At 48.9% G+C, this 14035-nt stretch overlaps 1 protein-coding gene across 4 annotated transcripts in view; it reads right to left on the reverse strand.

The window, feature by feature from the left end:
* Nucleotides 1-13530, reverse strand: part of GRIA1 (glutamate ionotropic receptor AMPA type subunit 1) — a 121210-nt gene extending 107680 nt beyond the window's left edge. Inside the window, exons 1-2 of one of the 4 annotated variants that reach the window (XM_074551957.1) lie at nt 13511-13530; nt 10811-10948 (exon numbers count right to left, since the gene is read on the reverse strand). In XM_074551957.1, the coding sequence (XP_074408058.1) occupies nt 10811-10823 (13 nt within the window). In that variant the 5' untranslated portion in view covers nt 10824-10948; nt 13511-13530. Of the gene's footprint in view, nt 1-10810; nt 10949-13048; nt 13380-13510 lie in introns of those variants that run through there. The other 3 variants (XM_005483689.4, XM_005483688.4, XM_074551956.1) reach the window with 3 other exon arrangements.
* Between the last annotated feature and the right edge of the window lie 505 nt (nt 13531-14035).

Consider the following 14035-nt stretch of genomic DNA (forward strand, 5'->3'; position numbering starts at 1 on the left):
TCCATTTGTGATCCAAAGGGCTCACAGATGCTTCCCATTTCTGCAATGCCAAAACCACAGAACACCAGGCAGGGAGGGATGGGAAGGAGCCTCCTGTCTGCCTGCCTGCTGCTCTCCAGTGGCTAAAGGGAGACTCTCAAGTGCAAGTTCCCTTTGATGGAGCCTTTTTTTAATGTACATTTACTGTTGTTGAAAGTGCAGAATTTGCTGTATTGCCTGCAGGCAAGGATAGCTAGGGGAAAAACCTCACCCCTGTGTGCTGCACCTCGTGTGCTCTGGACATGAATCATCCTATGGCACAGGCACCCCTTGTTCTACAGCCACACACCTCATCCCTCTGCACAGCTGGGACAACTCACCTTGGATGAGACAAACACACCTTGGATGAAAATAAACACACCTTGGATGAGATATACACACCTTAGATGAGACAAACACACTTTGGATGAGATAAACACCTCCAAAGGCTCCTGTGGTCCCACCTAGGGATGCTGCTGTACCTGAATGTCTTGGCCCCAATTCCCTTCATCCCCAGCCTCCACAACACTGCTCTAGATTTCACTCCACAGCCCTGGGGATGACTTTCCCCCCCTTCCTCCCATTTGTTTTTAAAGTTGTTCTGCTCGACTTGCTAGTTTGGATTCACACTTTTACCTTCTGTCCTGTGCAAGCTTGAAGCAGGAAACCTGCAAACCTGTGTGCACATTGCTCTGCAACTCCTCTGAGATTGCTGCCAAATGGCAATTAGAACTCGTGACAGATTGGGATGGGATTCAGAATTCCCAAGGTTTTCAGGTGTGTTTTGATCTAGAACTCTGGGTCTGATTTGTCTCAGCTGCTATAGGAAATTACTGTAGATTTTTTTTTTTTAATGGGCAAAGCAATGGGATTTTTTTCCTTTCCCACAAGATTGTTAGCTCCAGTACTGCACAAGGCTTAACTGTGATCATCCAATTTGAGCTGGTGGGGGTTGCTCAGTCAAATCCCTGGGTGCTGTTTGGGAAATGCCACAGCATCTGCAGGATTCCTCCCCTGATGACACCAACCCCATGGCACTGATACCAACCCCATGGTTCCCCCAGAGCCCAGTTCTGGAGACAGGCACTGTCAGCCAGGAGTGCATCAACGGGAAGAAGGAGAAAGAGAGCTGCATAAAGCCTGCAAAAGCAAAGGCACGGCCGTTAGAGCACTGCAAACACTCCTGCCAGCAGCAAGCCCAGGAAATGTGAGAAAGAGAAGAGGCCAAGAGGATAAAAGGACAATCACACCTCACAGGACAATGCCAGGCCCCTGCCCTTGGGGGGCCACTGCAGTGCGGTACCAAAATGCAGGAGAACCTGAACAGAGCAGTTCCTGTGCCATGAACATCTGTTTTCTTCACTTCTCAGCAATACATCAGAATGGCACAACTGCAAAGAGCCTGTTTGCAAAGTGCTGCCTGCTTTTATCAAAGCCTTTACAGGCTGCTCACAGGGAGAGCAGCAAAGTGTTTGATACTGCTGAGATGTCACCTTCAGCAGAGTATTGAGGAATTAGCAGAGGAGCATAATGCAGCTGCAGATGCTTTGGGATAGGATTCAGCTCACCTGCCTCCCAAAGTCTCTTGCTAAACTCAGCCAGGATCAACACATCTCTGTTGCTTTACCTGGTACCTCACAGAGGAAAGAAATTTTCAACCAGCGGACATGTGGGGACAGGTGAGGACTCAAGAAAAAGCTTTGATGGGCTAAATGTTCTCAAACAAAGAACAGAAGTTTGGGAATGGCCACTGAGAGCTGCTGCCTGAGATGCTGAGTGTTGGTACTTCTAATGCAGTGTGACTGTTAAGCCCCATAAAACTGTGATGATGCTTGAGTTTCCTCTTCCACAGAACAAGCCTGTACCCCAAAGTAGTGCTTTTTTCTCCAGAACAAGAAATGGTGTGGGCTGTTTGGGGAAGGGCTCATCCCTGAAGTGTGTGGTTGCTCTGGAAGCAGGGATGGAAATGCAGGAGCTGTCTCATGTCCCACCTGAGGGCTGCACAGTGAATTCTCTGCCCTCCAAGCATCAGCACATAGACATGGGCATGTCTGGGAGCACAAGGAGCTGATTTTCCAGTCTGTGTGTGTGGCTGTGCATAGGTGACTCCTGCAGATGGGACTGCTCAGGGCTCTGTGGGTTCAGGAGAGGTGCTGGGGTCTGCTCCCCCCGAGGTCTCTGAGAGTCTGGCACTCGAGGCTGCTAAGGTGGAGGATGTTATGGTATAGATGACTCAATGTTAGAAATCTGCCTGACTTCATGCACACATTTCTTGCAGGTTCCCAAACAAATGATGACTCTTAACGCCTGCCAGCCAAGGCTAATCCAGGTCCCAGACTCCAGGGACCTCAGGAGATCTGTTCCTGACAGTGCAGTAGCTCTCCCCACAGCCTCTGCCTTTGCTGTCCCCACAGGACAGGAGCACAGGGACACCCACATTGCCATCCCCCCACCCTGAAGCTGCAGACAGTGGCTTTTGGCCCAGCCATAATGAACTGAGCAGGAGACCCCAGAATGAAGGCAGGCTGGAAGACTGAATTAATTCTGATTAAATCCGTGAAACGCACTCGGATCTGCCTTTGCTGGCGACAGGCTGGGGACAGCTGCTGTGCCTGCCTGTTTTTCTGGGACACTGAGCTGGGCACAGCCCTGCTCCCTGCCTCCTCCTTGTCTGCAACAGCCCCCTCGCCTCGCCCCTTCCCCCACTGCAGCCTGTGTGGTTTGGTTTCCATTACTTCCTTTGGTAGTTCATTAAAGACATTAATCACCTTCTGCACACAGACATTTCTCCTGAACTCCCTGCAGGCCAGGCCTCCTTCTCTGCTGGCTGCTCAGCCCCTGCAGGCACGGTGCTGGTGGCTCAGACCTGCCCCCGTTTCCCTGCTGACCTGGGGTCACCCCAAGCCTCCCCTGCCGTGCATGCTGTGACAAGAGCCTCCTTTCCAGCTCAGCTTCACCCCACTGTGGTCTACAGCCCAGCATCTGTCTCCCTTTTCCCTGGCCAAACACTCCTAACACACGACTACCATACATCACCTGCAGGAAGGGGGAGGACAGGAGGAATCTGAGCAGTGGTGCTGACCAAACAGGAGACACCATTAGCTCCAGTTCAGATGTGAGCAGAAGGAGGCACAACCCTCAGAAAGAAAAACCTGCCCTTGCTTAGCTAAGGGCTGAAAAGAGAGACAAGGGAGAACTCCAACAATTGCACACCCACAGCCCCTGCAGAGCTGCGGCCTCATCCCTTTCCCACGTCATGTTTCCTACTCCAGGGTTTCTTCACCCTCTGTCCCTGGGTGCTCTCTGTTGGATTTGGCTTTCCTCACAAGCTCCCAGGCCTGCTGGTAATTTTTTCTGCTGTTTACCTGCCAGAATAGCAGTGCTGTTCTCCCTCTATGGGATGGCGCTGAATGGGATGTGGGTGCTGCGTGGAAGGAAAGCCAACAAGGCTCGGGGCACTCAGGGGATGTAGGCAGCCCAGCAGGAGAAATACCACCTCTGAATCTGTGTAATCACTGATGTCTTTTACTTGTTGAAGTTCACTGCTAGCAAAGATCAAAGCAAAGTGTTTGGGAGGGCAGGGAGGTGAGAAATAGCCCTTGATTTCATGTGAGATTCTTCCACATTCTGCATCCAGATTACTTACAGAGGTTTCTGTATCTCTCCTCTGACCCTCCAGCCCTCAACCTTTCATCTCCCTCCCACTTCAGCTCCATTAGCATAGTGGCAGGATCTCACTAACTAAATCAAAGCCAAGACTCCTATAGCATGTAGAGAAATGCAGACACATATGCCACATCCACACAAGAATCCTGCCATCAGTACAACTCAATCTTAGACATCAGTTGTTTTCTTTTGCACTCCTCCACTCTGTCAAAAACAAATAAAATCAAGGAACGAAAAGACCCTCTTAAAGAAGCCAAGATATGGCAATTTTTAGCTGTCACTCACTTCTTCCCTGCCTCTCACTGCTGCTTCCTCAAGGGGTCACTCAGTCTGGCGAAGCATAAGCACAATCTGAATTGCAACCCTGGGTGAGGATTGGCAGCGTTTGGTTTGCAGGCAACAGGGAAAATAACTGATCTACATGAAAAAAAGAATCAACATTTCAGGAGGCCTTCGTCTTTTTGTGTTGTTTTTTTCTGGGGGTGTTTCTTTTAAGAGTGCCCCAGAGGGGACAAGTGGGTGGCTGCTAAAAGGACAGTGTGAGAAAATCAGCTGGAGGCTCGTTACTGTTGAAGCTAATGAGCAAACACTTCAGCAGGTGAGCAGGGAGCAGTTTCTGCTGGATACCACACTGTTATTGCCCCAGTAATCCACTACCATTTTGAAATATTTTCTGCTGGATGATGGTGGGTTGCAAATGGCTTGGTTTGGATCCCCTTCTGCACCTTGCCTAACTCCTGACTTCCTCAGGTGTTAGCAAAGGATTTCATATTGAAGTCTTCACTGGGAAAAAACAGTGCTCTGTTTCAGTTCTACACAACTAAAATAAGAGAAATAAAACCTCTCTTTAAAGGAATGCAGTTGAAATAAATGCATCTTTGTCTTCAGACTCGTGTTAATACCGCACCCCTGAGAATTTGGATCTTCAGAATATTAAAGTCTCCCTGACTTATTGCTTCTTTAAGGATCATGTTGGTTTTGTGTTTGCTCTGAGCTCCATGTGTTACTGAAGCTAACTGGGACCTTTTCCATTTTTGGTGGCAGAGAGCTGCTGCCTTTGGGGCCCTAACCCTATTAAAGGAAATGTAAATGTATACATCTAAAATTCCCACCAGTTTTGGAAATGAACAGCACACTTCCCCCCGCTGCAATTCTTGCAGTCACATGAAGATTTCCACTCTCACCTTGCTAATAATGCCAAAAAATAAAGCCTGTCTGCTTCTGGCCTAGTAGAATCCCTATCACATGAAAAGGCTTTATTTTTAGAGAAGAAAAGATAAGCTGTGAGTGGAAGCTGTGACTGTCACACAATGGACAGGTCTGGCCTATGCTGCTCACTGTTTCTCAAATTCCTCCTCTGCCTACTGCAGAGCCCAAATTTCACTTCTTCACTCTCTTTTCTGCTTGTCACCAGTGCTGGGATCCTTTCCAGATGAGCAGATAGATTTGCAGGTGTGAAATTCCCCTTATTCCTCCCTCTGATTTTTCCTTATGGCGTCATATCTGCTTTTCTCCCCAGGCAACTCTCCCACCACCCGGGAAAAAAAAAATTAAATATACAAAAAAAAAGTCATGCAAAGAAGAAGTGCCCCCATGGCCTTTGAGGAGATGGACACACCAGACTGGGGGACACTTTTCCTGATGTGTGGTGCCAGCCTCTCACAGGGCTGCCAAGAGACAAGGGGAGCCCCATCAGTTCCCTGCTGATGGAATTGGTCCACATTTACCCAAAACCCTCCATGCCCAGATCCCTGGAGACAGACAGACAACCTGCCCTGTCCTAGCAGCCACAGCTGGGGGAATGGCTCAGCAATCATGTTCTAAATGCTTTTCCTTCTTGGGGAAATCTTATGGGACAAGCTCCTGCCTTTTTCAGTGGTGACTGTGACTGCTGAGCCCCCAGCACCCACCCTGGGGTCCTGCTGGGACACAGGGGGCTGGTGTCACCTCCAGGACCTGCTCCCCCCTGTTTGGCACATTCCAAGCTGCTGGCATCTCACTGAACAAACACACACTTGCTAGAAAGCTACAGCCCATCCCTGCCCAAAACTGAGCAACCTTAACCTGAGGTTGATCTAACGTGAATTGATGCTCTGTGATTCATCTGTCTGCATCACATCTTTTCCTGTTACATAATCCAAGGAGATGTATCTCCTTGTAGTACCTGTGTTGTATTAATCAGACTGCATCTGATCATTAAATCCGTGTTTCTGTTGGCTGAACTCACATTAAATAGTTATAGCAAACATCCTGAGCTCTGCAGGGAAAAAAAAAAATCCCAGAGCACTTACATGAGATTTCTGACACTGTGAAAATAGAAACAAGTTTAGCAACAAACACCACAACTATTACAGGGCTGGGTTTATTTAGATTGTGGAAACTTAATTATAAAAATTGCATTCTAACTGATTACTGCCGGAATAACTACAGCAACACCTTTACAAGAAATGGTGACCATCATATGTTTGTCAACAAAGAAACTTCCTTTAAATTCAACACCCAATAATTGTTTAATTAAACCAAATTTAGTTCCTCATTTGAGAACATTCAAATGCTTGCCTATTCCTTCCTATCTCTGAGAGGTAATTTAGGAGATAAAAAGCAATTTCTATAAATACTCTATCTATATATGTAAGTATCCAAGGAAAAGAAGAAAAAGAAAGACTTCATTTCATAGCTGATCTGGATGTAAGCTTGCTGCTATTGATAAGAACATAAGCACAGAGTGAGTGATCACTACAAATCCCTCTCTAATTGGTGCTTGGAGGCCTTAATAAAATATGAACAGATCCAAACTACATGTTCATTTTCTAATTTGCAGAACAGATTCAACTGTTGATATTCTAGCAGCACCCACAGCATACACTCAGAATGAGGACCCCACAGTAACTGCATCTGTGCATACAGGGAAGGAGAGGGATAAATAATTCATTGCTTTTCAGCCTCTTTACAAGTTTCCTGCAGCTGCAAAATCCTGTTGCTATGCTGTGCAGACCCCTGTGTTTCAGGTGTGCGGCCCCTGAGTGTCCCTTGCCAGCAGCCCACCACCCAAGCACACAAAATCTGGTGGCTGCCTCAGCAGAGCTGCAGGGCTCAGTGACGAACAGGGGTTATTTTAGTCACTGGTCATCCCTGCAAAGCAGCCTGAGCTTAGCAGGGGCAGATTTACCAGGCTGGTGACTCACCTGGTGTGGCAGCTGCTGACCCAGGGCAGGCTGATGCTGAGCCATCCTCTTCTCAGGACAGCCAGAGCAGCTCCACACCTTCCTGGTGCTGCCAGCATCACCTGGGGACCTCAGCCAAAGGCTGCAAGCAGGAATCTCTGCACCACAAATTAAATAAAGCCATGGAGCTGTGGCTGAAAGAACCCATAGTCCCTGAGGAGCCGGGCTGTGCTCAGGATGGGATGCGCATTGCACTGTGCACAGCTGGAGGCTGAGATGAAGAATAGGAGGAAACTACTGCCAGCACAGGTTGACTCAAGAAAGAAACCTCTCATTCCTCTGCTGTCAGCAGCACACAGTGCTCCCATTCACTGTGGGCCTTCCAGGGACAGGAATTTGCACATCTCTCTAAAGCTGCAAAGCTCCTGTGCCCTCTCATCTGGCACAGAGCATCCCCCTTCCCACCCCTCTCCATTCTGACCTGCAGCACCAACTCTCCTGTGCTGGGTCTGCCCTGAGAGCAGTCAGACATGGCAAAAAACCAGCATGGCGCGGGATGCTAGACACTGTGTGGAGAGCATAAAGCTCTTTTCCAAACGTGGACGGAAACAGAACCTCTGAACATGTCTTTAAAGCTGAAGAAGGGTTTTTGCTCTGCTACATCACCAGGTAAATATTTCAGCTACACCACACCATCATTCTACCCTTCACAGTCACCTGGCACTGCTGTGTAATTCTGCTGAAGGAAGGACTCTCCATTCACCCTCCTCCCCTAAACAATTTCCTTGGCCTTTGAAGAAACAGCACAAAATTGTAAAGCCTCCTAACCTTTAGTTAAGAACCCTGAGAGTGGCAGGTGTGTACTTTCATACGGGTGAGCCCCATCAGGCACCCAGCTGCAACCACGGAGCGTGTTCATTACCAGCTATTCTGTGGGATGGAATGAATTCAGGAAGATATTTCAGTTATTGAAATGTGCCCGTGCCTCAGTGATGCAACAACATTAGCATCAACCCCACACATGAAGCAGGAAGTCACCACACATCTCCACAACCTCTTCTTCCTTTCTTAATGATTATGGTTTGCCTAAAACCATCATCTCCTGCCGTGTTGCACACAGGGACCACAGGACCCGCACTGAGCTGTGTAACGATAAAAAGTCCACATCTAAAACACCAGAAATGTGAAAGTTACCGAGGGGCTGTCACAGTGACAGCCCAGCGACCACAGCAGCCTCTGGGCATTCTCCAGATTTCCCCCTCAGATGGGTGTCATTGTCATTGTCACCAATTTGCCGTGTCATTAGCAGCACTGTCACCTGGGCTGGAGCTCCCGGTGTCACTGCACCCACTGTCACTGTCACTGTCACTGTCACTGTCACTGTCACACCACAGCTTGCTCATCCCCAGCAGCTCCTGAGCAGTGCCACCGCTGATGCCCAGGCACATTTTGCACACCATTTCCTCAGCCAGGCTGCTGTCACTGTGCTGCACCTCATCCCCACCCCACAAGGAGTTTGCTCCTGCTGTCAGCACTGATTCTTAATATCTGCTCTGTGCTTTGGATGATGCTGCTTCAGACACTTGCCATAAGGAGTACATTCAGCTGGATCCCAGAACGGAGCAGGATTTGCAGTGGAGCTGGGACCTTGCTCAGATACCCACACAGGTGAGGCATCAGGTTCATGGGGTCCATACAGCCTTGACTAAAGTGTCACAGAAGCAGGCAATGCCAATGGCAAGGAAATGCTGTGCTCTCCATCTCCATGGGAACAAAACCTGGTACTTTTAACTGGTAGCACGGCCAGTCTTTCCTCAGAAGATAAAGACCACTGTGTGGGCAGGGTTTTTATTCTCTCTAAATAAACAGATCTTTCTGCTGATATCTAGTCTTGGCAGTCAGGCAAGGAATTAGCTGGAAGATGAAGAATGAGCTAATTCCTGACAAAAGTTTCGCTTCAGCTCTAGAGTACTAAAATCAGGTCTCCTAATGGCCTGTTTTCTTCAGGTTGGGGGTTTTTTTTCACCCCTAGGGTACACGGAATGACACCTTCTTTTGTGCCTACAAAACAAATGCTGCCTTCCATAGTCTGGAGGAACTTAGGAAGTTTTTAATTATAAGGAAAGCGAAACGAGGACAAGTGAAGTTGGACTGTGCAGAGTGCTCTGCTGGTCTGATCTAGGACAATGTGCCCTACATAGAGCTCAAATATAACATCCTTTGGGAGGCTGCCTTGCTTCCATTCAGCTTTTGTGAGACCACCCCTGCCCCCGCAGCACTAATGACAGGTTCCTGAAGCATAGCTGGTGTCATGGTCTTGCCATCAAAGCTGTAAACAAAACCATTAGTGGCAGGCATGGAGAGGGAGGGAAAGCCATGTGCAGATGGAGGAGAATTTATCTGAGTGGTATTCTTGCAGTTTCTGCTTTCTTCCTGCTATAAGCTCTGAAATAGCTCATCCTCAGCCACAGTCAGCAACTCTACCCCAGGTGGGTGACGTTTTCCCTTGATAGATACAAGGTCTGGCTTTTTTCCTTCTATTTGTCTGGCTTTCCTGCCAAGAAAGTGCCATTGGATAGAGCTGAAATAGTTGCTCTTCCTTGATGGAAACCTTGTATATGGCAAATAGAGGGATATTAAAGAAAATAGAAAATCTTTAGATATACCATTAGATACTGCAAAGAAAATGTGGCCAAATTGTTACTTCTATCTCCTATACCATACTGGGCAGGAAATTCCTGAGATCTTGTATTTGCAAACCCTCCAACAGAAAATATCACAACTTTTTTTTTTATTTCTTCAAAAAGCCTCATTAATTCTCCTGCTGGCTCTTTCTTCCAGGAGATCCCTTCTGTGCATTTCTGAGCAGAGAGAACAGTTTGTGTTCACCTCTATCCCACACAACTCAACTGCAGGGGGGATGTTTCAGTGACTCAAGAGGACACTACAGACGCCAGCCAACAACAATCCAACAGGCTCAATGAAGGGAGGGCTTCCTCCAGCCTGTCCTGACAGCCCCAAACACACACACGGGTTCAGAGAGTGTGAGCAGCTGTGTCTGACACCAGGTCAAACCACAGAATTCTCTGTGCATCACACGCTGCTGGCACGAGCCCCTCGCCCACAGCACTGCACCCTGTGCTCCAAGGAAAGCAAAGGCTGCCACAGCAACCACAGGGCTCTGTTATGGGCTTAGTTCTCATTTGGTTTCCTCCTCCTGGTCTTGTTTGTTGCTGCTAACCTTGGCTTTATCTAGCAAGCCAGGGTGTTTTTCCCAATAATATCTTCTAATGAGAACAGTACAGGCAACGTGCTGTGCCTTAGCAGGGTGCAGATCCACCCTGAGATCAATTCCGTGGGGCAAACTCATTCTTTAATATCTGTTTTTAGAGCCAATGAATGTATTTCTTGAAACTAGAACTCTCTTACCTCTCTGTCATTATTAGGCATGCCCTTATTGTGGATTTAGACTCCACTTGCACCAAGCTGCTGGCTTCTGCTAGGTCTTTCTTAAATTACAAGGACAGATGGTTAAACTGGGGCTGAGGAAGAAGCTGTTCACACTAAACAGAGACTTCTGTGCACTCTGTGGGTGGAAAGGGGTGTCTTTGTTGTGCATCACAGCTATGGGAAATATGGGGATGAAATCTCAATGTAATGAGTTGGGCAGAGGTTAGAGAAACAAGAGGAAATGAAATGTTGGGGGGTTTATATCACTTTGGGTGCAATGGAAGGGGAAACACAAGACATGCTGGATAACTGAAGCACTACCTCACCCCTATTCCTTAGCACAAACCAAAACAACCCAGAGACCCTTTGTCTGTTTGGGGTTTTCTTCCTGGGACCCTAAAGGTGAGCTGCACATTTGGTGCAAGGTGTCCCCTATTTCAGACAGCCAACAAACCCAAGTCAGGAATAAAGAAGCCAAAGAGAGGCAGAGCAGAGTGAATGCTGGTACTCACAGGTGTATGTCATTTCAAAGCTGTCACTGATGTTCACAATGTCGATCTGGGGAAGGAGCTTGGGGGGTTCTGTGAGCTGAGACAACGCAAACCTGAAAGCCGCATGTTCCTGGGACTGTTGATTAGGAAACAACCCCCCTGGGGAGAAAAACAGAACCATGAGAAGAAAGCTCTTAAGAACATTCATATTAAAAACATCATCGGTCCAAAATATTCCTGAGAGCAGTGCCTACAGCCCTGCAGCCCAGGGAGTGCCTCCAAACTCAGAAATCCCCCAGAAGGCAAGAGTCAAGGGTTCCGTGCCCACTGCGGACAGGTTGGGAGCACAAAACCCTCCCAGCATTTCTGTTATGTAACCCTGGATCACATACAGGAGCCCTGCTGCATCCCCAGGCCAGGCAGCTCAGGATAGGGATAATCCATGGGGTGCAGCTCCACCTCCTCACCCCCATAACTTCAAGCAGGAGGAATGGGAATTCTGTCATTATCACTTCAGTACAGGAAAAACGAGATCCTTCCTTCCAACCCTCGCTTGGAATGAGGCTCAAGCTCTGCTGATTGAGAGGAGAGCTTTGCTACAGGAGGGTTGCAGGGTCCCCCCACACTGTGGGACTCGGGGGTACGGGGCAGCCTGGCTGAGCCTGGCCCAGCAGGGGACAGTGCTGTGACAGCCAGAATGACATGAAACTGTGACCAAACTGCTGCTGCTGCTGGAGGTTTGCTGCACAGAAAAACTGCACTGAATTTAACAGGTGACAGTGGCCAAACTCAAACTGGACAGGAAACTTAAAGCTTGACCCTCAGAGGAATCAATCTACACAGAAATACAGATAAACCCAGGACCACAGAATGATACAAACAGGGCAGGAACTGGGACCGGGCTGGACCTAAGCTCAGAGCCTCTCCTTCCCCATGGATCTGGAACAAAGTGCAGCGATAACCCAGCCCCAGGAAAAGTTTCCTGCTGCTCCCCCAGCAGGAACCTTGGCTTGCAGCAGATCCCTCCACAGCCTCCAGAGAGATGCTATTAAATTCTGCCTGTCTTGTAATCTATATGCATTTAAAGAAAGCGCTGCTATTGGCATTTCAGGAGGAGGGAAACAAAGCACTTAGCAACAAGGGAGAATTAAAATAAAGCTGCAGAAAGTATCAATGCCCAAGACGACTCGAGGAAGAAAGAAATAGGCAAGGACCTGCCATCAACGTCACTTTGCACATCTTTAGTAGAGGGGGCATCTCCTCGTGTGAAAAGGGCTATTTGTGCACCAATATCCCCCCACCTCCCCCGTTCCTCCCACCCCGCAGCCTAATCACGGGTATCGGAGGAATCAGATGCTCATAGCCAAGTTGCGTTCGTTGAAAGGCAAAAAAATCCGGGATATCGCACAAATTTGGGGTAAAGGGGAGACAGGAAGGGAGGGAGACAAGGATGCAGCATCAACAGCAATAAAAGCACTGATTGTGCAGCTGGACTCAGGCAGGAGTTGCCTGAACTTGGTGGATTAGCAATTGATTGGCATTGTAGAGAGAAGGGAGGCGGGAAAGAAAACCGGCATGCAAGGGAAGGGAATTTGGGGCTAGGCTACAAACGATCACCAATAAAGATCAATGGGAGAGTAATAATAAACTCGGGCAAGGAGGGAGAGGAGCACGGAGAAGTTACAGGAAGGGAGGAAGGAATCAAACAGGCACTGCTGGTGTGCAGGGGAAGCAAGTGGCATGAAATGGAAAGAGACTTCCATGCAAGACCTTCTTCCAATAGCTTTGCCCTTATTCTTTAGCAATAACAACAAGAGAGCGTCTGTTTGTTACCTCTCGTCCCAGTTACCTACAGATGAGAGCATCCTCACCAAAATGTATCATGCAACCGCCGATTTTGCAAATGCAGCAACACACAATGGCAGCCCAGGCATTTCCCAGGGCAAGAAACAGATATTTTTTTCATACTTCCTCCATTTCGGAGGCACTTTTCTCCCTCTGTGTTGGTGTGTGTGTATGTGCAGGCATTTATTCCCAATCTACCCCTCCCCCAAATCCAAATTGATCCATCTCTGCTCCGGCAAAGCTGGTACCAACGCACACATCCAGCCCTCGCAGTTCAGCCCCTGGCTGCCTCTCACACACATACACACACATTGTGCCTTTGCAAGCACACCACCGGGTCAGTTTTTCCCCCCAGCACCCCCTCTCCACCCCTACCCACTCGCCAGGGAGCATCACCCCCAGCCCCGCACTCACCTATCTGGATGTTGTTGGGGAAATTGGCCCCTAACACCGCCCCTAGGAAACTGGTGCAGAAGAAGGCAAAAATGTGCTGCATATTCCCTTTTGCATTGGCGAAAAAGAAGCCCAGTTCCAAGCATAGATTTGATTTTTCCCCCTCTCTGCTCTCTTTAGCCGCCTCTCTCGCCTTCCCTCCGGGATGCGCGTCTCCCCCGCTCCGGCTCCAGCGCCGAGACTGCCGCTGAGCAGCGCCTGGCAGCAGGATTAACTGAGCCCCGAGAGGAAGAAAGAGAGCCCGCTCCTCATCCACATCCCTCCCCCGCCACACACAGCGCACACGCACACGCACACGCCGGGCGCTTCCACCCAGCGCCTGCCCCTGCTGCCAGCTGCGGCTGCACAGCTGGAACCGCATCCATCCCCGAGCCCGCTCTGCCCCTCGGGATCCCGCCTCGGCTCTCTAAGGGCAATCCCCACCTGCCCCTGAATCCCAGCTTGGCCCCTCAACTTGTCCTGGCAGGAGCTCCGAGGAACCTGTGAATCAGTAGGTGGCAAACTCCTCTAGAGAAAGAGCCGAGCCGAGCCTGCCTGGGATCCATCGCTGCCCAGCCTGGCTCCGGGAGTTGGAGTGGGCACTCTCCGGAGCCTGGCTCCTTAGGGTAACAAAGAGGGTCCTGCAAATGTGCCTTGGAAGGAAGGATTTCAGAGCAAGAAACGAGAGATGCTGAAGGATTAAAAAAGGAAATCCCCCCATCACCTTTCTCATTGATTTTTGCTGCCCGCTGTTAATGGAAGAAGCTTTTCACCACTGCACTTGATGTGGAAGAATCTAAACTCACTAGCACGATCAGACAGGGCAGGCTTCTGAAATTAGGGGGTCTATTTTAGCCCGGACCATTTCAGAAGCTGTTTCATGGCAGCTCTAGCGAGACTGGAGCTTATTTGACCATGAGCAGCTTTACTCCAAAACAAAAGAAAGAGAAAAATAAAGGTAGAAATAAT

The sequence above is a fragment of the Zonotrichia albicollis genome, chromosome 15 (genome assembly GCF_047830755.1).
Source record: "Zonotrichia albicollis isolate bZonAlb1 chromosome 15, bZonAlb1.hap1, whole genome shotgun sequence".
NCBI classification, from domain to species: Eukaryota; Metazoa; Chordata; class Aves; order Passeriformes; family Passerellidae; genus Zonotrichia; species Zonotrichia albicollis.